Source organism: Micrasema longulum, unplaced genomic scaffold, assembly GCF_059751315.1.
Source record: "Micrasema longulum isolate JH-2025_06_02 unplaced genomic scaffold, ASM5975131v1 h1tg002243l, whole genome shotgun sequence".
NCBI classification, from domain to species: Eukaryota; Metazoa; Arthropoda; class Insecta; order Trichoptera; family Brachycentridae; genus Micrasema; species Micrasema longulum.
This window is the reverse complement of record NW_028279402.1, coordinates 116,921-142,153: the sequence shown is the minus strand read 5'-3', so window position 1 is coordinate 142,153 and position 25,233 is coordinate 116,921. Positions and strand designations below refer to the sequence as shown.

The 25,233-nt window shown below is 33.4% G+C and overlaps 3 protein-coding genes across 6 annotated transcripts in view; 2 read left to right on the top strand and 1 right to left on the bottom strand.

The window, feature by feature from the left end:
• The first annotated feature begins 2,650 nt into the window (after positions 1 to 2,650).
• Positions 2,651 to 4,948, top strand: LOC148272677 (ionotropic receptor 21a-like). The gene is made up of 2 exons (XM_088239732.1): positions 2,651 to 4,093; positions 4,943 to 4,948. The coding sequence occupies exons 1-2, from the start codon at positions 2,651 to 2,653 to the stop codon at positions 4,946 to 4,948; spliced, it is 1,449 nt and encodes a 482-aa protein (XP_088095858.1).
• Positions 4,949 to 6,777: 1,829 nt separating this feature from the next.
• Positions 6,778 to 24,532, top strand: AQP (aquaporin). Of its 4 annotated transcripts, none has more exons than XM_088239739.1 (8): positions 6,778 to 7,071; positions 7,200 to 7,400; positions 14,880 to 15,063; positions 17,223 to 17,345; positions 18,972 to 19,123; positions 19,514 to 19,652; positions 21,414 to 21,515; positions 22,972 to 24,532. In XM_088239739.1, the coding sequence occupies exons 2-8, from the start codon at positions 7,350 to 7,352 to the stop codon at positions 23,196 to 23,198; spliced, it is 978 nt and encodes a 325-aa protein (XP_088095865.1). In that variant the 5' UTR covers positions 6,778 to 7,071; positions 7,200 to 7,349; the 3' UTR covers positions 23,199 to 24,532. The 4 variants fall into 4 exon arrangements, with proteins under 4 accessions (XP_088095865.1, XP_088095867.1, XP_088095866.1 ...); XM_088239740.1 differs by having other exon boundaries at positions 6,824 to 7,130; XM_088239741.1 differs by lacking the exon at positions 21,414 to 21,515.
• The window catches only part of LOC148272672 (aladin-like), a 74,916-nt gene continuing 67,862 nt past the window's right edge, over positions 18,180 to 25,233 (bottom strand). The window contains exon 7 of the mRNA XM_088239738.1: positions 18,180 to 18,900. The gene's annotated coding sequence lies outside the window, so the exon portion shown is untranslated. The remainder of the gene's footprint in view (positions 18,901 to 25,233) is intronic.

The following is a 25,233-nucleotide window of genomic DNA, read 5'->3' as shown; positions in this document are numbered from 1 at the left end:
AACAATGATTCGCTAAACAAAAATAAAATATACATGATTTATAAAATGTATTTTGTGCAGACGATAACAGATGAATTGTAGGTTATTCATCAGTATCTATTTAAACTTTAAAAATTAAGTTTGTGTTATGATAAAAACGTTACTAGTGTAAAGTGTTAAGAATAAATATATATAAAAATTTACAAAATGTATGACTTATGTCGTTTTGTGAATATGAATGTGATATAATAATCGATGAAACAATGATTTTTAAAACGTAATTTATGTTTTGTTTAGTGAACTATCGTATTCGGTAAGGAATACTTTAAAATTATTTAGCTTTTATCTCATTTACTAAAAACTATTGTTTTATTTCAAGACAAGTTATAATAGTCAGACTTAAACAAATATGCACCAGTACGCTAGTGAATTATATAGTTATATGAATGACTTTTTCGGCACTTTACCCAAAACGTGAAATAGCCGCGCGGATGGATCGTTGCTGTCTAATGACCGGAGCGGGAGTTCGAGTCCTCACGGGTTCCCGTTTTTTTGGCCATCATATTTTTTTTAATGCTTTTTTTTTAATCAAATGTTTGTGCTACATTAGAAAATACTTTTACTAAAACTAATAGCCGCTAGTGCCAATTGCTATGGATTATTTATCAAATAAAAAATAGACTTTTTTATGTTCCATACTACCCCTATGGACATTTCATCAGAATTTTCGTAGCTTACCAATCTAAACTAACTAACCGCTCGCTACTGGTACCTACTTAAACATAAATAAATGTTTCGTAATTTCGTTCAATGGAAATAACCCCGCCTATTGCATTGACGCGTCGACGCATCATTCTTGACAAACTGGATTCGATTCCTGGCAGGGTGGACATGAGATATTGATTTGAAAGATTTTTCAAACTGCAATACTTCACTCTTCCTGGACAGGCACTTGAAGCAAAGACTGATCATCTTACCTTCAAGTGACAGATGATCGAAATACGCTGCATTTGGTTAACCAATGTGAAAGATGAATAATGACGATGGTGAAATTAACGTTTTTTTTTTAGAAGATCAAGTAAAGAGAGCTTGGAGTGATTATGGATGGAAAACTTTGATGTGATTAATGTATTCAGGCATCCATAAATAAGGCGTACTGAAACCTGGGTTTTATTATAGATACGCACCACTTGATCATTCAGAATAACCGCTTCACTCAAAATAGTATATAATGCATTCGATCGCAGCCATCTTGAGTTTGGGTGTGTTGTTTGGAATCCTCGATTTACAAATTATATACCACAGCTAGACAGGATACAAAATAAATTCCAGAAATTTCTGGATCGTTAATCTCACATTTATTTTGACTCATACGAACACTTTCCTTTCCTTTTTCTTGGTTATGACTCATAGTTTAACTAAACGAAGAAGTATTATCTATGATATATATTTTCTGATTAAGATTATAAACAATTTCAACAATATTAAATCAACACGTTGCGACACGTAATTTTTTTTTAACTCGTTTATTTGTATTGTGTTACACTACTAGGTGTCTACGTTCAAATGCCAAATCTTTATGAATTTTACAAGTCAATTAAAATCATCTTTATACATGGAATAGATTTAGAATGAATTAGCAAAAAAATAAATAGGGTGACAGAATTTACACCATCATCAAATTAATAGAATACTTTAAAACCGAATACGATATTTGAATAGTAAAATAATTTGATTCGATTTATGGGTAATGTGATATTTTTATCACTAGTTTACTGCATTTTTATGGTCGTGAGTGTGTTTGTGTTTGTATACATGGTGTATGCAGCACGAACACCGGTTATGAAAAGCTTCCACGAGATCACGAACTACGGAGCTTAATAGATTTCCGTAGCAAAAATTAAACAAAGGCCTTCAAAAACTTTCTCGCCCTCTCAGTAACCATTGTGAATTCAAGCGAGCTATTATAACGGAAACTTTAAATTGGACTGCAGAATAATGAATCTTGAATTTGGCAGTAAAATTAAATCACCCTTCACAATTTCCTGATAGCCCAATCCATCACAACTCAAGTCTTATAATGATATTTGAAAACTCTTTGTTAAGCGTGTGCGTTCTAGCAATATGTGTCAAATCTTTTGAATACTACGATAAAAGCGACAAAATATCAATCGAAAATGTTGGACAGTGTTTGTACAATATAACGAGAAAGGAATTAGAATTCAATCCAATTGGATTTATGACTATAGCTAAAACATTCAACCTAAGTAAACCCGCTGATAAGATACTCGATAACTATATAAAATACATTTCCCATATCGGGATAACAACAGTGATGACAATAGGAAATGACGAGGATGACATTATTTGGAGGAAACGCGGCGGAATATCAGATCGGAAAACGCAGAACGCCAGCACTGAAGTTGACTTCGGACCGATCGAGGGCGAGATAGTGCAGACGCATCTCGCTTTAATGCGACTCACAGAGTTCTATGTAATAATCGTAGATAGTTTTCGCTTATACAACAGCAAAATCAGAGAACTCGCTAGCAAGCCGACTTGGAATGCAACTGCGAAATTCATAATTTACTGTTCAAAGTTAAGGGATACTAAAAAGGATATGATGAAATATCCCGAGTCCATTTTAAGATCTCTCTGGATCCATCACGTTATGAACGTGATTGTACTTATCCACGACTACAGCGACAGTTCGATCATCAATATTTTTTCCTGGGATCCGTACGATCCTCCAATAAGATGTGGGGAAAGTCATCAGAATATTATAAAACTAATTAAACTATACACTACTTGCGAAAAGGGTAACTTAATAAAGGATGTAGAGTTGTTTCCGTGCAAAGTTCCGCGGAATTTACAAGGATGTCCTATCAATGTTCTCGGAGTCATTTGGCATCCTTTTCTTAACCACGGTGAGAATAATGATAACCCCGGAATAGAGAGAGAAATACTTAATATTGTCGCAGAAAGAATGAATTTCACAATAGTATTGGATATATCCGAAAGTGATTGGGGAGAAAGAGCTCCAAATGGAACGTGGGACGGTATGATGGGATCCTTGAAGAAGGGTAATGGGGAAGTGGCAATTGGAGCTATGTACCCGGATAATAAAGTACACGAAGACTTTGAGTCTACTGTGTCATATCTTCAAGACTCTTATGTTTGGATTGTACCAAGAGCTAGGAAGATCCCAGAATGGGAAAATCTTATTATTATTCTCGGGCCTAGATTATGGCTTGCAACAATCGTTGTTTACTGGATATGCACAATCATTTGGTATTTCATGTCAAATTCACGTTATGAAATAGGTATAAAGATGAAAGACTACGGTCAAGCGTTATTAGATTCATTTTGCATGCAACTTTGTGCCTCCACTGTCAGTAGACCTGAGAGCCACTCAATGAGGATATATTTCGTCGCATTTTGTCTCTACAGTATAGTTTGGTGTACCGTTTACCAAACCAAACTTATAACAATATTAACTAATCCAATTTACGAACATCAAATAACAAAAATAAGCGAACTATTAGAATCAAATCTGAAAATTGGTGGAAACGGAGCGTTTGTACACTTATTTAATAACTCTATCGACCAAAATGAAGATCACTTTTTTAACAATTATTTAGACTTAGAAATTCACGATGTTATAGACGACATGATTCGGTACAGAAACTTGTCCATTCTCACTAGTAAATTGTATGTGAAGTATTTGTCTTCGACTTCTACTCGTTACAGCGATGAGCACGGAGAACCGATGTTTTACGCTTTGCATTCAAACGTATTTTCTTTTCCAGTAGAAATGGTATTGGTGAGGGGCTTTGCGTTTAAAGAGAGGTTTGACATCTTGATCGCGTTGCTCAAATCTAATGGAATAATACGGAACATATATGATAGATTCGATGTGTTTTCCAAGAGGATAGCTGCAAAATTAGCGAGGGAGTCCGATAAACAACATGTCGATGGCGATCAAGCGTTGACTTTGAACCACCTCCAAGGAGCATTCATTGTTCTTATCCTCGGTTACCTATTATCTATTCTGATTTTTGTATCAGAAATGATGCGCCAAGCAAAATCTGCAAGGAAGAAAAAACAAAAGAACGTTACTTTATCCAAAAAACTAAAAAAACAGAATTCAAAAATAGATTTTATTAAATGGCGTCATCGGGCAGAAGAACAGAACAAGTTTGATTGGTTTCAATGCAAAAGACAAACATTTGTTTAATATTTAAATACATTTCAACAAAAATGCAGAATATTTTCGAGAAGAAAATATTGAACAAAGACATTTACTGGACCTTTTTTTTACAGTGAAAATTTATTTGTGAAAGATCTTAGCTGAAGCTCATAATATAAAATACAAATAAAATTAAGATGGTATTTTGCCTTTTATTTCCATAATATTTTACATTCCATAGTTACCCGTTTGTGATACAATAATTATCTCGCTTTATTTGGTCAGCGCGGAGAACACGCAACCCAAAAAAGCATCACAGGCGAGTTTTCTATAAATTTTAAGGGAAAGCGTGTTTGCTTATAAGGCAATCATACGAAACAAACTTATGATGAAATAACTCTTCTGTCATCCTAAGTATGATATATATTATCAAGAAAGGGGACAAATGTTTAAAACCTTACAAAATAATACGAAATGATTTGATTCATTATAATTATGACTTTTGACGAACCCGTTTTTTTTATTAGATATTTTTTCAACAGAAAAAAATATTTTAGTAAAATCTGTACAGATTTTAACAAAATACAATACAACTTAAAAATAAAACTACGGTAAAAAAAATAACTACGTTGATGTCTTTTAAAGGATTTTTAAATAGTAGCTGTCAAGTCAACGACACTCGCTCAGGAGTTTGGTTCTTTTTCATACACGCCCAAATGCCGACAAATCAATCATACTCATGATACCTACATGATTTTTTATATGAATTAATAGAAATAAAGGAGTACGTCCTTTGAATTAATATGGATTCCTTTAGTTGGATCGCGGAATAACAATATGAAAGAGGAATTCGTTTTACACTTCCTTAGACAAGTGTAAAGCTAGGGTTTCCTAGGAGAGCGGTGCCCGTATCTTAACGGCCGCACTGAACGGTGATGCGGTGGACAGCCGTCGTAACGGTGACTAGAGAGTGGTTTCCTAGGAAAACGGTGTTGATAACATCGTTAAAAAATAAAACCACTCTCTAGTCACCACTACGACGGCTTTCCACCGCATCACCGTTCACTACGGCCGTTAAGATACGGGAACCGCTCTCCTAGGAAACCCTAGCTTTATTCAGCTCGTGTAAAAATGAAAGTAAACCTCAAAGAATGATTGTTACAAGTTGAAAACAAACCGTTTTAATTACGTATACAAAACGTCCATTATTTCCATTATAACACAGCAAATTAAACCACGTTTTCATGGCACCTACATTATATGTAACAAAGAAACCCCCACGTCGTTTTCGTGGGGAAGGCAGAGAAGATGAACGCCACATCACTCTGTTTTTGTAAAAAATACTTTGTAAAAAAAGTCGATTATTCTCTATAACTATTATATTATATTACTAGCGAACCCGACAGACGTTGTCCTGCCCGAACGTTGGCTTGCCTACTATCATCCTGGATAAATACTTTTTATTTAGGTACTTGTTTGTGATTAAATTCCAAAACTATTTTTTTTTGATATTCAAACAATATTGAATTTAAGTAGGTACTTGTTTATGGTTGAATTCCAAAACATAAAATAAATTATTTTTGCAAACGTCAAACTCCGGTCGTCTCACCAATAAAGTGGTGTACTTATGTATAGAATTTAATATTATTTTAGTGTTACTAAAAATCCAATAAAAAGAAATAAATGGGTAAAAATTATAAGGAATTTAAGGAAAGAATCTGATTGAGATTCACAAAAGAAACATTTTTTTTTTATACACAAAAAAACAACATCTTTCCATTTTTTGGAAATGCATTCTCCTCAAATGCAACCCTAGTAGATCGATGAATAAAACATTTACGCTCCTAACTTATTTTTACATATTCGATTGTGGATTTTAACATCTACGAACACGAACAGCGCAAAGATCTTTATTTCTCTGAAAACCGCACGTAAATCGGTTAAGCCGTTTAGGAGGAGTTCGGTGACATCCCACGTACAGAGGATTTATATATATAAAGATACCCCAAATAAGTAAAAAAGCGATGTAGAGCATTTCAATAAAAAATCTTCTTCTTGATGGAGCGCCTTGTCAGTTATGTTATTAATGAATAAATAATATATAAAAATCTCTTTCCGCACCAAATGTTTAATAGGGCACTGCATTGGTACACTAATCGCGGCGTATCTTAATATTTTTTGTTACTTCTCACGCTGCAAGAGCCACTCCCTGGGACTGTTAAATATTCTGGTGTAAAAACAAATAAAAAATAAATATATATTTCATGTCAATGTCGGGAATCGAACCTGAGACCTCTCGCATGGTAGAAAAACATGCTGAACACAAGGCGGACCAACTAAATATAGGTAGTGATCCAGATCGTCTTGTATTGAGAGTATTCACTAAACAGATGGTGTTCAAGATGATAAAAATACATGAAAAGAGTCCCATGTGCTCGTCTACATAAAAAAAATGTAAAAATAATTTAGCTCCGGGAGACATTTAGTACACACGTCGGTGACACTCGCTGTGCAATACGCCACGTATTGAACAAAAATAAAACCAAAAATATAGGCGACACATGCGAGGTTCTGTAAATATCCTAGAGTTTGAACCCCGCGTCTCATTTTCCTGAATATCCATTAGAATTGAATATAAAGGGGGGCAGACCACGAGAAGATCTCAGTCTCTCGAGGTAGGCGTCTAATTAAAGATTCAGCTGCAGCATCATGTTGGCGACTAGGCGTCATGTGGCCCGAAGAACTTCGGCAAATCTTCGCGTTTTTCCGCCTCGAGCTTTAGAATCTATTAGAAGCGTCGCTAAATCTCGGAATCGCTGTGAACTTCAACAACTTGTGTCTAAACACTCAACAGATGCGAAGTTAGCTACGAGACGAAAAAGTTTGGCTTGTCCCGAAAAGTGGTAAGAAAAACTTTTATTACGTAAGGAATCGAAGTCACTTACATATTTTTACATACCAGGTATGAAGTGAAATTTTAAAATCTGAGAATCTTTGTTCGTCTTTTTTGACGGGTTGTTTTTCTTTCTAGGGCATTTCAAAAACGAGACGTACGTCAAAATGACTTTTGCATAGTGTCGAGTGACTTCGCGAGTTTCCTCGGAGAGAAATGATAAACATTTCGTTGCAAAATTGCGAGATAATATTTTTATTGTGGTAAGAAGTAATTTGCAACAGCAAGATGAAGATTACAATCGATGTTTTGGGCATCTTCCTGAAGATAGTCATCAAGGTATGTACGTGAAGTAATTATTTAAGAACTTTATTATTTTCTATGTTTAGAAAAACCTTGGACTTTTTAAAATAAATGCGGGATCGTAAAATGATACGAATGTAATTTACATTTTAAGTCATGGTATTCATACAAAATTTTATAGTTAAAATATATTTTGTCCCGATAAACTATTCAATAATAATTTGTCATCGGGTGCTCAGACATAAGTTTTAATTAATAATCAAATAAAAGAGTACAGATATAATACTGTATACGTATAAAATAATGAACATAAAATAAATTTAAATAATGAACAGATAAAAATAGCTTAAAGAAATTTTTAAAAAAATTGAAGGAAGTAAATAGAGTAAAATAATACAATTATAATTAAAGAATAGCAATTTACTAGAATATATTTTAAATATGAGAAAAAAAATTAACACATTTATAAATAGTGTGTGCTCATAAATGTAATCAAAACACGATAAAACATAAAACACAGTAAATTGAAAACTTTAATTCATATCTACAGAAAAAATAAAAATAATAAGAAAATTAAAAGTACCTATTAAAATGAAGATCTAAATTAAAGTTGTGTATAAATTATAAATAACTTAATGTGGGTTTGGCTGTGGAATCATTAAACGAACGTGTAGATGATAATATTATAAAGGGGTGTTCTCTTTCAAATAAATCTAGATTTATACATATAATTTCTTAATCGCTTGATTGGCTAATAAATATCATTGCGCAATCAAAATTCTAATATAAAACGATGTGTTTTTAGGTATCTCATTTTTTTTTAAAGACTATTTTTCTTTTTTAAATTTGAGAGATATACCTATCCAATATTTGCTTACGATTCGCCGAAAAAAAAAAACATTTATTCCAATAATTATTTTAAGTAATGTTTTAGTTATGGGCATTCCAAATATACAAGCACATATGAGGTATTACGGAATGGATAAAGATTTATTACTATTGAATTGAACCAGTTAGCATCATTTTTTTTTTTTATAATTGACAACGGTTTTTTTATAAGCCAAATGGGAATGAATGTCCAGCTTTTTATTAAAAGAATTAACCATTTCTTTAAGCCGAGAAGTATGTAAATGCTTTTTATTTACTTAAAACTTTTCAGCGTTTATTAGAAAATAGTCGGCCTCGTGGTGTAGTGGTCAGTGCGTTTGCCTACCATGCAAAAGGTCTCGGGTTTGATTCCCGACATGGTTGGCATGAAATATTTTTTTTATTTAAAAAATGTGTTTTTACTCTAGAATATTTTATAGTCCCTGGACTGGTACCTGAAGCGTGAGACTGATCGTCTTGCCTTCATGTAACAACAATTGTAAAGATACGCTGCGATGGTGTGCCAATGCAGTGCCCTATGCACCATTCGGATAGGGAATGATGATGATGAGAAAATATTTCGGAATAATAATTTGTAACGTCCAATATTGTATCAGTAGTATTCATGTTTCGTAACATAAAACTGATAAAATGTTAGAAATTTTCATGTCTTTCGCGAACGTTGAGTAATATCAGTTTTATTTATTTTTCTATTAATATGTATATCATCACACCTGCACTCGATGGTGCATAGGGCTAAGCATTATTACTTGCACCAAATAGTCTGGGGGAAGTAAAACCACCTTTAAAACAATAATATTACTTATGTGGCCGCTTTACACACTGTAACATTCACCATTCTGCTCCTCAAATTCTTCCGTCTGTTGATCTTTGTGGTGTTAAAGAGCTGTAACATTTATCGATGAGGGTGACATTCTGACCGAATTATTTCACCTACAACAGTAGGCCAAGCCTGTTTGGTGCAAAGAATGGAAAAATTTAAGGAATATATATGTTCAAACATAGGCTGAATAGTGAATGTCACTCAGTGAGTAAAGTGGCCAGTTAAACCAGCCAATGACAGATCATAAATGGGCATATCACACGTACTGTAAATGCCTAGATTTCTATAATCCCTTCTATAAAATATTCCTTATCTCTGTTGTGATATATATAAATATTCATAACTCTCAAGGAGGTTGAATCCAATTCTTATCTCCAAAAATTTTGACAAACTCAAAATATTGTTAATAATATTACTAATTAAAATAATCCAATAACATTTTTACTGCACAACGAATGTTTCTGGGTGCAGTGTGTCGTTTGCATTCATTTTCGACGTTTCGGTTAGCATCACAGTTTTCATCATCAGGGTTGATGTTATTTATGTAGAAATATAATATGCAAGTTTTTTAACTTATTTATTTTTGTAAAAGAACACGTGATTAAAAATTAAGATACATAACAAAGAAAAAAAATAATACAAAAACCTCACCAAGCCACTTTTTGTGGATTGTTGGTGAAGTTTACCTGTATAAATATTAATCCTACTTAAAAATAAATATCTTTATATAAACAATTACAGTCAAAATAAGGGACAGTAAATAATATACATATAAATCAAATTTGAACAGATTATTTAATACTCTTGATTAAGAAGCCAATTTCCATTTTTTTCTTATTACATATATTTTTAAGTCTTAGGTCATAAGAATTAAACTAAAAATGTAAGGTACAATATAATTCAATGTTCTACTGCCATATTTATTTAACTAATTTTAGGGATCACTAAACCATCATTTTAAGTAAAACGAGTGTTATGATTATGATTTCAATAATTTTTAAAGATTTTAGAATTATACTGCTCTAAAATCATGCAGAACCACAAAATTTCTTAAACTGGCAGATTTTTCAGTGATTTGTAAAGGAGTCTTGTTATACCTCTGATTGAATGATTGAGTATTTAGGATTTGTTTAGTGTCGCAGTCGTCGGTACTCGTATATGCAGTAGTTAATTTGAAATCTGTCTTTTTAATGTCCACGCTTTTATGTGATATCTTTAGTACCGGGTACCAAAATGATTTTAATCGCATCCCATCATTTCTGTTTATATCGTCGGTTCATGTCTTCATGTTAAGAGGTTCTAGAAACACTTTCCCAGTGGGCCTATTAAGAGAGATCTACGATAAAGATACGTGTGCCTTATTTGAATACTGTTTATCGAATGGATAATTTTATCATGAAAAGGAATTGTATAAGCAAGTAGGAATAGCCATGGGCAATCCTCTTTTGTCCGTTACAGCGAACTTTTTCAAACAGAGCTTTGAAATTACCACTCCAGATTCCAGTTCAAGGTCTGGCAACGGTACGTTGGTGATTTATTTGTGGTTTGAGACCACGGGACGGGGAGACTGGAAGTGTTTCATGAACATCTAATAATCCTACAATCTGATATACAGTTTACAATGGAAATATTGAAATAAGACGGTAGCCCGAGTCCATCTCGCAATAACTACATAACGTAATAAATAACTACTAATTTATAGAGCAGATGGGACATTTGCCTAGTAAAATATACATTTTTAATGTAATATGTTAATGCGGACGATGCCGTGCTTCTTGCCAGCAGCAAAGAAGACCTGCAATTCTTGGTAACAAAAATCTACGATGTATGCAAGAAAAGCGATTTGCTTATGAATGTTGATAAATCAAAAGTGATAGTTTTTGAAAGGGATGAAAATATAACTAAATGTGAGATCAGTGTTAACGGAGATATTCTGAATCAGGTAGAAGAATTTGTGTACCTGGGAAGTATGTTTACTAGGGAGTAAGATATTGAAAGGAGGGTGAGTGCCGGGAACAGGGTAAACGGTGCGCTGAAATCTACTTTGGGAAACAAATGTTTATCGCAGGAGGCTAAACTAGCAGTTCACAACGGAGTTCTAGTGCCAACTTTAATGTATGGGAGCGAAGTATGGAATTGGAAAAATGATGATGAAAGTAAGTTGAATGCTGTTGAAATGCGATCCCTCAGGCGTATGTGTGGTAAAACTATGTATGATAGGTGCACAAATGTCGAGATCCGTGAAGTGTGTAAGACTGCATTATCGACAGAATCAAGAAAGAGGTGCTGCGTTGGTTTGGACATGCAGAGCGAATGAACAGCGAAAGAACGGCTAAAAGGATCTACGATGCGAATGTTGATGGATGCAGAAAACGAGGAAGAACGAGAAAGACGTGTCACGATCAAGTCCATCAAATACTTGAAGATGGACATGTCAAAAGTAGGAATAATCGGCGTGCGTGCATGAGAAGATGTATGAATGTAGAGGAAGCGAGGTCTGTATGCCAAGATAGAGTGTTATGGCGTTCTATCCTCTCTGCCTACCCCTACGGGGAAACGGCGTGATGGTTTGTTTATTTGTTTAATGTAATATTTCAAAGTGTACCCTAGAATCATCCCGAAGCGGAGTTGCAGTATTATTGACCTTTCTTTTTGTACTGGATTTATATTGACAAGTGGATTTTGTTTTCTGGCTATCTATATCTAAGTAGTGTTGGAAAAGGGAAGGAATTTCGGGTGTGGACCTTTATAGGAACTTCTCCGCATTTGCTTAATGAAGAGCAAACCACAGAAAACTCATTCAAGACAAGTCAGCATTGATAAACATCAGTAGGCCTTCCATTTCACTCGAAGAGATCACGGCATTTGTGTCCTGTTATCATTGATTGTCCTTTTTACCTGCGCTATCCTAACCATGGAAGATACCACATCTTGTAATAAGTCATTGTGACTTATTACGGAATGGATGTGCCTTAGATCCTCATCAGCGCTTCTTCATTGCGTCTCCAGGTTATATCTTTCGACGCTTTAAAGGGGGCAATGCAATGAAGCGTGTGTTTGATCCTCATGATCATGATGTAATGTCACATTCATGTAGATTTCGATAAATAAATAATAGGTAGTGTTGTATATGTTTAATCAACAATATTTTGAGTTTGTCCAAATTTTCGTAGACTACTTTAAAGTATTTTAAATAAAGGTTTCAGCTCTTTAACTTCACAAACATCAACAGATGAAAGAATTTAAGGAATATAGATGTTCAAATATGGGCAGAATGGTGAAAAAAAAACCTGAGCAATGAACGTCGATTATATTTTTTTCTTTATTACAGAAGTTCCATTTTGATTTTCCACACAATAACATGACTCATTAGTTTAGTAAAAAGTAATAATTTTCAATTTGGCACTATCCCAATATAAAGGAAACGAGACCGTTTTACTAAATACCATAGTATATTTCTTCAAATAACATGTAACTAAATATCTTTGAAAGCATTTAATTACTTATTTCAATTAATATATTATGTAAGTATATATTTGTAACATATTTTTTAGTATCGTGTAAATCAACAAACATCTTAGAAACGTATTGAAAACTAATGATTATTTCGATAAAATAAGTTCAGAATAAAAAATTGGAATGTAATGGAATTTCGTTGCAGAAATTAACAAAATGAATGCGGTTGATTGCAATCTCTTGGACCAATGTGTGGGAAATTGGGAAATCGATGTATTGCAGGGTTACAAATTATAAATCAACGACAGAACGTTTCATTCTGAGACAGAGGGAATTTGAAATCCTGTTCTAAAAGTTATCGAACAACATTGCCGTGCAAAACGCGTAGTAAAGTAAAAATAGACTGACTAACTAATCTATGAACTTTAAATCATTTACATAGATTTTCTGTACTGTATGTTGAGGGATTCTTTAAAAGTACTTTGATAATTAATATTTGTTCTATTTTAAAAGGGTTTAATATATTGCCATATGCACCACCCCATCCAATAATACCATATTGTAATAAAGATTGTACAGGTTTAGTAATAAGCATTTTTTAAATATTCCTTAATCTAGTAAATATGTATATCCATTTTCTAATACGTTTAACTAGTTCACTAATACGGTATTTTCATTTTAAGTTTTGGTCTATGTATACAACAAGATATTTTACTTTGTCTGTTGTATCTAGTACTGAACATGTAAGATTGCAGTTAGTTTTGTTGCAATTGCTTCTTTTACCAAAGGGTGAATCAATTAAATTAGTTTTGTTAATAAAAAATGGAATAATTTTTGTCTTTTCCGTATAAGATTAATTTTTTTTGTCAAACCATAATTTTATATCAACGGAGACATGTATAATTAATAAGCTTACTAAAGAGGCACTCAGGTAGTTTGGTCATGTGGAACAAATGGATAACGTAAGAATGGTAAAACGGGTAGGTATATATGGCGAGAATTAATATTAACCAAGACAACTAAAATAGACGTGGCATAATCACAGAGACCGTATTCTCAAGTCTGGTCAAGCCTAAAGCATACACAATCGAATGGCATGTATGACAAGATGTATGAATCTGGAAGAAGATAGGAATGTATGTCAGTCTCAATTTCGTGTGGGATTGGCAAATTCTCTGTTATTAATGTCAAATATATAAATTACTTGTACTCTTTTATAATCGAGTTTAATTTACTTTCAATTATATTCAAATCGGCCTAATTTTATTTTATTTTCCATATGCCGTAAGTAGCCAAGTAGACAGGGTAGGTACATTAACAAGTTTAAAAAATATTCATGTCCACCTGTCATTTTGAGCCGTTCCCGTTCCGTATTTATGTATATCATGTGTATTATATTATGTCTATCTGCGGCATCAAGGAGGTGTGTTGTTAGCGAGTAAAGTTTAATTATAAATTCCCTTCATGCAACTAAAATGGCCGACCTGATGCAATGTCACGTGTCGATCGAACAAGGTTAGATTTGATTAATAAGTAACTAGCGATGCAGTACCTATCTAATATTGGACCGTTAGCTTGGTTACTGTAATGATTGTTCAGTTGCGATCGTAAACATCATAGGTACATAACAAAAAGTAAAATTGTATTTATGTCAAACGCCATTTTGGGAACATTTTTGTTTTTCCCGCCTAAAACTTAAATGTCACTTACCTACCATATTATATTACTCGATTAATTTGTTCAATTGTGTTTTGTGTATCCAGTAGGTCTGTCTGTGCCTATAAGAGAGACACGTGTAAATATTGTTTTAATGATGAACTTGCAGTGGAATATTCATTGTTTTTTATCCAATATTATTTGTGTAATCATTTCGTTTAAAATATTCCGTTTATTTTACTGTTGATTTTTTTTGTGTAAGTTGGGTGGATATTTTCAATACTTACGCATTTTAAGAAGAAATATGTTTTAATCATTACATGACGGAGAAAAAAAATTTTTCTAATAAGTTTAAGTAGGTAACTAATAAAAACCATTCGTCCAATGTGATTTACCGATTTACTTGAAACAAATATAAGTAAAGTTTCCATTTTATTTCAATAATACAAGCACCTTTACCTCAAATGTCTTCATTTCATTAAAATAATAATTGCATAATTCTTGGTATACACAGCGGTGTTTATACTGTTGGTGTGAAAAAAATATGCAAAATTAAAATTCCGAAGCAGAAACGCGTCCAATTATATTGATCGGGCGATGGAGTCTATTCGGAAACAAAATTAGTATAAACTACTTGAATAATTTCCCCCTGCTAACAAACATTTAAATTGTTTTAATTCCTTATATTTCAGGTAAACAAAATGACGTTTGCGCCACTTGTGGTGTCAACACTGTTTATTTTACTAACTTCGCTACTGGCGCACTGCGCGCGAAGAGCCGTCAACAAATTTGTAAAAGAGCCGTTTGTAAAACTTTTGTTTGAGGAAGCCATTGCCACTGCCGAGCTATGCGGATGCTGTTTTGAACTAATTATAAGTAAGTTTATGAAACAATCTAATTCATCAACTAATCTAATTTAAACTGTATGATATACAATATCTACGGAGCATTTTTTATTATTTGGGATGGACCTGTTTAAGGCGATCAGTGGTTACAGTAAATATATAGATAAGAAAAAAAGTATGCTTTTGCACTGGCTATGTAGGTACCTAGCAACTTACATTTTTTATAGTGGCAATACATTGTGAGCAACTAGCGGTAATTGCGGTCGAAAGGGGAATTACATTTTTGAAAAACGGAATTATAAATAAATTCAAAGTGAAATTCATTGCGACTGTCATCTGATCGTTTGTTTAAAAAAATACAACAGATGGAGCCTATTTGTGTGCAAAAGTTTTATTGTAAATTCAATGTTATTTTTTAATGCAATTCAGATGTAAATAGCTTGTATTTAATTTGTTTATCCGCAACATTGACGTATTGGTAATTGGTATGTATCATATTTTTGTCTACTAAAATAGTTTTTTTTTTTTTTTTTTTATAAGCATATACAAAAAAATTACAATCCGGTATGGCTATTGTACAATTTGACATTCGGACGCTTTTCCATTTGCCGAAAGGGATAAATAGCCGATATAAAAGTTGATTTAGCTCGAAACTCCGGATTGAACATATCCGGAGCTTTTAATGACATCAACTACAGATTCAAAACGAGGACCTCAAGTTCGATTCCTGGCAGGATTGATGTTGTTTACATTATGGTTTAACACTGCAATATTTCACTGTCCTTGTCCTTAAGCGAAAAATGGATCATCTTACCTTCCATGTAACCAAAACGATCTAGATACGCTGCTCTTGCGGAAATTATAATATATGAAGGGTACACGGGTAAAACATGCTCATAGCATTTTTTAGATTTTGAGAGATATTAATGGCATTTTTTTCTACTGAACGAATAAATGGAATATTTAAAACTAACGAAATGTGGATCCGTGTCTTAAAATGGCTAGCGAGAAAATAGTCAAAATGCGACAATTGCTGGAACAAGCTCGTTTTTGTCGTTTCATAAAATAAATCATTTGAAAATATTTATATTTATATGTAAAATATTACTTTAGTAAACGTTTTTTTTGTTATTTTCTATGATTGTATGTAAATAAATAAATTGAAAAGTATAACACGCTTGTTTATATATTTTTAATATATTTGTCGATTCAGTTCGTTCTTAACATATAGTACTAGCACTAGAAAATTATAGAAATACAATATCGCCGGTTACGCGGCTTGAGAGGCACTGACTTTACAGATTGAGAGGCGGCGGAGTTATTGTTTCAAGACACGGGGTTGATTTATGGTTCTGGGTGGCCAAAGCATGCGGTGCTTCGGACATCCGAGCTATCTCTTTCTAGTAACTGATGTCTTGCACCGTATTCAGAAGTTGCAAAACAGCCATCATTCGTATTTTAATGAGTAGGTACTAGGGATCAACTACTATGATCTAGATTAGTCAAATTATATGTCCGGCCAAAGTACCCAGAAGCAGATAGAGGTGAGAGCCAAGGCGTAGCCTAGTACAAATGAGTTTCGGATAAGGAAAGCAAGCGGGTTTGCTAAGAGAGCCCCGAGTAATTGTCTTTACCAAAAATTACCACGAAGCAGAAAGGTTGGAAGACGACCCGGATTACTCTGGCTTTCAAAGCTGGAAATCTGCCTTATAAAGGCCAAAATTAAGGGAGATGACAAGTTTAAGGGTCTCACGGAGCATGGGGTAAGCCCGGGTGGCTGACGGGATATCAAAAGGGCATCGCGTTGAAATGCGATAGAATATGCAAACCTATTCTTTATGTTAGAGGAGTCGATAATACGTAACTAAGTTGCAAGAGTAGGATAGCAATATGCGGAAAATTGTATGAGGATTTAAGCGGGTGCTGTAAAACCTAATACGTAAACGTCCCACAACTAAGCTTTTTATTCTTCTTTGCGCTCTCCTGTTAAATTCGTCATTTGACAATTCCGTTCTTGCCGTGTACTGCGTGTACCCTTACATATGTAAACATTTTGTTAATTTATATTTTTAATTTATGAAATATTTTGCTCAACACGGGTTATGCTTTAAGAACTGAGCTATTATTGATAAATTATAAAGAAATTGTTTTACTCTGATTGTTTCTCATTAGTATATTGTCTTATTTTAGTTGCTGACAACTTTGGTGTGGCAACATACGCCATATTCCTTTTCCTGTTGTCGATATGGTGGGCAGCGAATTGGGGAGATGCATCAGCGTGTCCTTACACCCATCTTGAGGAATATGTCGAAGGTAAAACAAAAAATTCTGCATCCGGGTGGATGAGAGATACAGTTCTGTGTGTGAAATAAAACCAAAAACTTGAACGAGTGTTTTTGGCTTGATCGCTACTCTCAGTTAAAAATCCTGAAAGAGGAAATTGAGTGGAGATATGTCTGCCTCGTAGTGTAGTTAGTAGTTGGCGCACTGAGCTACCCTCCTTGAGGTTCTGAGTTCGACTCCTGGCAAGGTGGATGTGAAATATTGAATTTAAATATTCTACACTGCAGTATTTCACTTTCTGAAGCGTAAGACTGTGAGCACCTTACCTTCTGCAGTGCTTTTTGCACCACTGGGTGTTGATTGCGAAATTATGATAACACATTTTTTATAAAATTAATTTTGGTTTCTTTTTATTTAATTGTTTACCAAATAAATAATACATATATATATATATATATATTTGTTTTTATTGTTTGTTTATTTTTCCATACATATATTATTTACATTTAAATATAATTACAAAAATACACTTGAGAAAAATTAAGCTATAAAATTAATTAATAAGCTAAAATTCTTTAAACATAGAAACTGTTGAGAAGTCTAGCCATTTACAGAGCTTATGACCTGTCATTGGCTGGGTTTTTAAAAATCGTATTTCTAGATAAGTACACCCCTTCTGTTGGTGAGAAGACCGGAGTTTGACGTTTGCAAAAAGAATGCCATATTTGAAAAAATATTTATTTTATGTTTTGGAATTCAACCACAAACAAGTACCTACTTAAATTTAGTATTTGAATATTAACAATTTTTAGTTTTGGAATTTAATCACAAACAAGAACCTAGGTACCTACTTATCAATAAAAAGTATTTTTCCAAGACAAGCCAACGTTCGGGCAGGACAACGTCTGTCGGGTCAGCTAGTAATTAATATAAACATAAATGAATAAAATTACTATATTATAGTTATTAAATTCAGCCGCCCTGGATTCCTAATTTTTTCATGTTTCCCATTCTTCATCCGATTGAATTATTTGAGAAATTTTTATGAGTCATCTCTATGTTTCTACGGGGGTGGTGTAAACCATTTTTGCTAATATTCTTAAATATTATTGTGTAGGTATTATATTGTCAATTGCTTTTATCACAAATCGATCTGCTCTATTATTTACTTCACATTTAGATGTTTCATTATTCCAATTTTCTTTTTGATGTTCCAAACTCATTTTTTATTTTTTGTAATTTTGTTTTTCCCACTTTTATTGCATGTTTTTCAAAACCAATCTTCGAAGAGGACCTTGCTTCCTCTATATTTATTCATTTTCTCATGCTCGCGCGCGTATTATTCTGGCTGTTCACATGTTCATCTTAAACCACGTGTTGGATTGGGTCATGCCTTCTGCATGCATTCTTGTTTTCTGCATCCACCAACATTCGCATAGTAAATCATTTTAGCCGTTCTTTCACCGTCCATTTGCCGTAAATGTCCAAACTAACGCAAAACTCCTTCTCTTGATTTTGTCGATAATACTTATCTCAACATTTGTGATGGTTACCAATTTTGATTTAAGCCTGGCAAATCACCACTCTGAAAAATAAGTGTTATTCTATTATCAGCTCCTTTACTGTCTGAAATTAATTATTATTTAAATATTTTAGGCAACGCAGATCTTAGACACGTTCTTCTGAAAGTGTGGGCGGAACTAACAGGAGGTTTTATGGTATTCAAGTATGTCCAAATGTACTGGGCCTTGGAAATCACAGACACACATAAAGACAGAGCTTTCGAAGACTGCAAAGCTGACCTCCAGGTACATTTGAGGAATTGTTAATAATAAACTTGTTTCATAAAATAATTAGATAATGCAGTAAAGAAAAATAAAAAATTCCAATAAAATCCAAAATTCCCAATACACTACAATAAAATAAATTACTATCCATCGCTACATTTCAATGGAATGAACGGAAAAACAAAAACATTTTGATTCTACAGAATAAGATGAGAATAGTTCTCAAACATTTATTGAAATGTAGAAAGAATAGACAACGAATTTGGTCTTTTCACAGTAAAGTAACAGCTTTTTTACCTGGCTATGTATATTTAACCTATCGTTTAATAGCCTAACAACTTTGGATACTGTTTTTCTTGAATACGTGTTCTGGAATCCTTTTGAATGCTTAATTTTTTCCTTTCCACAAAGGTGCCTATGTTATATGGGGCAATAATAGAGGGAATAGCCACATGCGTATGCCGACTAACATCAAAATCCCTCGGAGATTTGAGTCCTCGGTTCTCGACAGCTATAGACGCCTTTATCGGCACCTCCCTCGTTGTTGCTGGTAAGGAAAATCATATTCAATATACTAGATTCACAATTAAAAACTATAATTACTTTGCACTTGCATATTGCACCAAAAGACGCTGGGTTATGGTCACTCTGAGAACCCCAGATCCCAGATCAGAGGTCTGAGAACTGATACTTTACATTACTACATGCTTCCTCTCAAATATATGCCAGTTGCTATTTCAGACATTTGAACTGTGTTCAAGACAAAGGCTTCAAACCACAATTTTAGCAAAAAGATGATTTTTATTTTTAATATGTTGTGTTTTTAACTAATAACACGCACGGGTCTCACACACAAAAGGATTTCAGTTAATAGTACTGTGCAGCTCAATTCCTTTTTGCTTGGAGGACAATTCCTTTGTAGTGTAATAGCTAAGTACCAGGACCAGGTTTAATTCCAACGACCAATCCTTGGCGTTCTGTGCTGTAAATTTACCACTGTGATTGGGCCTCCCGGCCTGTTGTGTTGCAAAAAAAAATAATAAGTAAAAACACTTGAAAATAATAATAAAATAACTTAGACCAAAATTGTGATTTGAAAAGCCTTTGTATTGAATACAGTTGATTCGTACTCGTATATTTGGATATACTGACAGTACATTTTTTCAAGGAACGGTTACCTGATATATTTAAATAATGCGATATATGTCACTGCACATCGAAGTGGCAAGGTCTGAAGTCCGGACCCGATAAAATGCAAAAATGTTGGATGGCTTGTATAAAACAAAACATATTTAGGTACGCAGAGTTACATCTATGGCGTATTCATTAAAAAAAATATTGATTTGAAACAAAATAAATCAGGGATCGAAAAAAAAATGATTAAGAGTTACAACAAAAATGTTCTTATCAACCATTGAATATGGAATTAATTTGTTGTGAATTAAAATTCAATAAATATTATACTTCATATTTGCCCAAATGTCAGGGGAATTTACTTTTAAAAAATGTACAGTAGGTATAGTTTCAGTTGAGCAAAATTTGTCATGCAAGTATATTTATTACCATAGAATAAAGAATATTCCAGAAACCGCATACGTGCATCAAACAGAAGGCGACTAGACTACTCTTAAAGGAGTAGTTTTACGTTTTGACCCATTAGTTTCTTTGTAGACGTCGTTTAGTACGAAACTTCCGATTCGAATTCAACTATGCCGTGTTGAGTCGTTTTAAAGTGAAGAAATACTGCTGGGATCAAAAAGAAACAGGATGGGATCACATTTCATCTGTAAGTAGCAAATGCATGTGTAAGTAGCGAATGCATTACTTTAAAAAAAAAATATTTTTTCATCTGGCAGATTGTCAAAGAAAATAAAATGGACTTTTTGTTAGTGTTGCCAGCGTAGTCAATTTTTGTACGCTAATTTGCTTATAATATATTATTTAACATGACATAAAAATATCCGCTTTATGTAAAATTCATTAATTAAATTACTCTTATTAAATGACCCTTTATTTATCTTCTCGTTTGTGTCAATCAATGTTTCCGCGTGTTCAATAAAATTTTAGGAACTTTTTTTTAAATACAATTGTCTTACATTTTTGTGTTATAATTATATTTTTCGCGATCTGGCAACACTACGCGGCGACTTCACGCAAAGTGGGGGGGTTATTTGGACACAGTCCGATGTATTCGAATATGATTCTACGCTCTTTCTGGACTATTCTTAATTCTATGTTTATTACTAATAAAGCATGCGTAATAAAATCAATGTCACTCCATTCATTGGATTAACATGTCATACATTTTCAGGAGTGTTTTTCAAGGATACACAATATGTCTACGCTTACCAGGATAGGAATCCAACTTCCGATATGTCAATATCCGTTTTGTGCAAAGTCAAATTAGGCCAAGGTACACAAATTGTGAAAATATTCCCTAAACTGTAAATACACTCTAGATAGAGCACGCTTGTTACCTGTATGCGAATGCGTACTTAACCAATTTTTGTTCCTTGCCTAATTTGCTACATTTTTACTATTCTTTACTTACAACTCCGTGAAATAGGCTTGTGTTGTGAAAATGAGTTATGAATAGTTTTATTTATTCATAATAAAATAGTAAAGTCAAGTAAAGATTCGCTGATTAGGATTTTATCAACACAAAATGTAATGTCACCATCTCATTTTCTTTATTTATATAACTCGCAAATAACATAAGCCTATGTCACAATAGCGTTCTTTTTAGGAAATAATTACAAATTTAGTTAATATAAATGTTAATGTATTACTAAAATTAATATACATTATCGCTTAGCTAACAACGCCGCGTAAGCTTCATTTTTGTTATTTTTAAAAGACGACGAAAAATAACTGCTTATTTTAATGAATTGAAGAAGAATTAGAGTTTTTGAAAAATTTTAAAGAGTTTGTGGATACATATTTTATTTTAATACATTCAAAGACGTAATTTAGCAGAGCTTCTAATAAAATAAGCAGTTTTTTTCGTCCGACAGGACGAAAAAGAACAAAAACTATATATGCGATGTCGTCAGCTAAAAAACAATAGTTATTGCAAACCTTCATGAATAGGTAGTGTTCAAATTTGTGCTTAGTTCATGCATGTCAATATTGAATTAATGATAAAGTTCAGCGCTACGGGAATTGTATATAGAAAAAGTTTTCCTACATGCGGTAAAAATTAGAGCATTTCATTGAACAGCCAAGTTTCTCTTAGATGCATGAAATTATAATTGAAAATGAACTACTATAAATTATGTCACAAGTTCTTCTAAATCAACGAATGATAGTTTTGTGAGTTTCCGACTTCCGGTTTCCGGGAAGCCAACACTCCAATCAGGACAACTCATCGAAGGGGTGACGTCACGCGAGGAGTAATAAAAAAATTACGAAACATAAAAAAATCGTAGCGATACGTGATCGGGTTGTGGCCCTGTGGCTAGTGTCTCGGACTCACGGACCAAAGGTCTGTGGTTCGAATCCCACTCTACCCCAACTTGATTCCGTTTTTTAATAATGAGTTATTTACAACTCGTTGAAAATGGCCCTCACAAATGTAATATTTGGGTAAATCATAAGAACGCAAATATTTCTTTTTCTTAAAAAAATAAATAAATATTATTTTTTGCTCTATTTTCTAATTCGATTAACTAGTTAACTAATATGGTCTTTCCATTTAATCTAAATCCATTTCATATATTTTTATTGGTATTCATAGTACTTTTGTGGTATATCTCTATTGCACTGAAGAATAAAGTGCATTTTTTTTGTTTTTTTCATTGTATTCGCAAGTGACTTGCATGTTTAACACGGGTCTAACTTCACCTGGAATAATGTGCCTTTCTCCACAGCGTTTGACTACTCGGGTGGCTATTTCAACCCGGCTCTCGCCACGGCCCTGAAGTACGGCTGCGACGGCAACACTCTGCTGGAGCACGCCGTGGTGTACTGGATCGGCGCTTGCGCAGGAGCAGTCCTCAGCATCTACCTTTACAAGCTGCCCATGGTCCAGAAGTTCATGAAGGGCACGAGTGAACAAAACGGCCAGACTATTTGGGACGAGACCAAGGAAGATTAAACTTGCCAATTACAGAATGGATGGACACTGATTGCTTCGGTACAATTTTTCTAAAAATAGTCGTCTGGCGTTCGGGCGACCATGAAGCGTATTGCATTGTTTATTGAATTCTAATAAAGAAATATCACGTTTTTTACAGTTTTAAAATAAAAAGGGTCCATGAAATACTGTCCAGTAAAAAAAACATTTTTGCTACTTATTAAGAGCATGAAAAATATTTTTTAATTTGTAATTTTGAATTCCCGCAAAAACGTTCATTGCATTGGCCACGCCCCTAATACGTCACGATTCATGTCCATTTTAGCTTTGTTCCAAACTATTTTCGTTTTTTTAGAACATCGTCACGAATCTTGACGTCGCAACTATCAATGCCAAAAATTTTGAGTTTTTCTAGTGTGATTTTTTTTTTCAATATTTTCTTTTTTAAAGTTATACATGAAAACATTTCTCCACAATATCAATATTGATTTTGAAAATACAATTAATTATTCTAAATCCATTTTGTATATTTGTATTGGTATTCGTAGTACGTGATATTTCCCTAATCAGAATTAACTCAGTTCAGAGCCGTGGCGTTTATTTATAAAGCAAATTTTATAAAATCACGATTATATGAAGATTTCACTACTGTCATTATCATTCCCTTTTTTGCACCCAGTGGCGCATAGGGCACTGTAAACTAAGCGCAGCTTATTTCGATCATCGGTTATGTAAAAGTAAGGTGATCAGTCCTACGCACGGGTGCCAGGCCAGGAACACTGAAATATTACAGTTTAAACAACCTTTGAAATCGCTATATAGCAGCTACCTTGCCAAAGTCGATTCTGGATCTAAAGCCGACATCTCGCGGATTCAATTTGAGTCGGCCCATCCCTAAAAAACTGTTGGGCGACTGTTTGAAAAATCGTACCACAATGTTAATCAGGGTGAATATCTACTTTCTTTCCGTCCATATTTTAATCGCACTGTACACTTCTGAACAATTCCAAATACGCAATAGAAAAAAGGTAATTTTATTGTAAGTCGAAGATGTAACATGGCTGTCATTCAGTATTTAACAATTACGTAAAAACATATTTGGAAACATGACAGTTATACACGCAATACATAATATTGTTGTCAGTAATGAGTGTTTGGAAGAGCTGTGATTATGTGTGTTATCAAGTAAAGAGAATAATCTAGTCATTCGAGCTTTAAGAAAAATGTACATTCAAATTCTCATATTTATTACATGAAGTGCCTTAATAATGTTTAAAAAAAACATATGTATATTTGACACAATCTATTTACATATCAGCCTCAAATTTAAATAAATAAATTGTTTAAATCTTTAATTAGTACTTACTTACAATCCCCCAATTTTTTTACCTCCGTTGAAACCCCTAATAAGGAAGTTTAATGCTGTGAGAGATTGGATAAAGCAACTGTTTTCTTACAAGCGGTAAGAATTAGAGCATTTCATTGTACACCAAAGTTTCTTGAAAATGTATTATTTATTTACACTCTTTATCAAAATACAATTCCATGTTCACTTTGCCCAGCTAACAAGGGTACATACTCCGTTCCAAGCTAGGCAATTACATTTTAATATATTATAATAGTTAACAAATTAATAGAGCACAGACAAACAAAATATAAACTTATTCGTATACACATTTTGATACATATACATACAGACATTCACATATATACACATATATATATATATACACATATATACACATGTATATACACACACACGTACAAACACCCATGCGCATACACATACATACATTCATAAAAACATAGACAATTTATTTATGCGAAACTTCATGGTTGTCATCTATATATATATTTTTTAATTATTTCTTATTTTTTATATTTTATTTTCGACATCCAGTAAGAATCTCCAATCCGTAGCATGCATCAACTTTTCTGACTTCCTACGACCAACGTCATGAAAGAGCGAGGTCAACACCTTCCGTAACTTGACAACACTCCCGTTTTTCCACGATTCTGGCAAAAGGTTATGGATCTTTTTGCCTACGTAATAGTG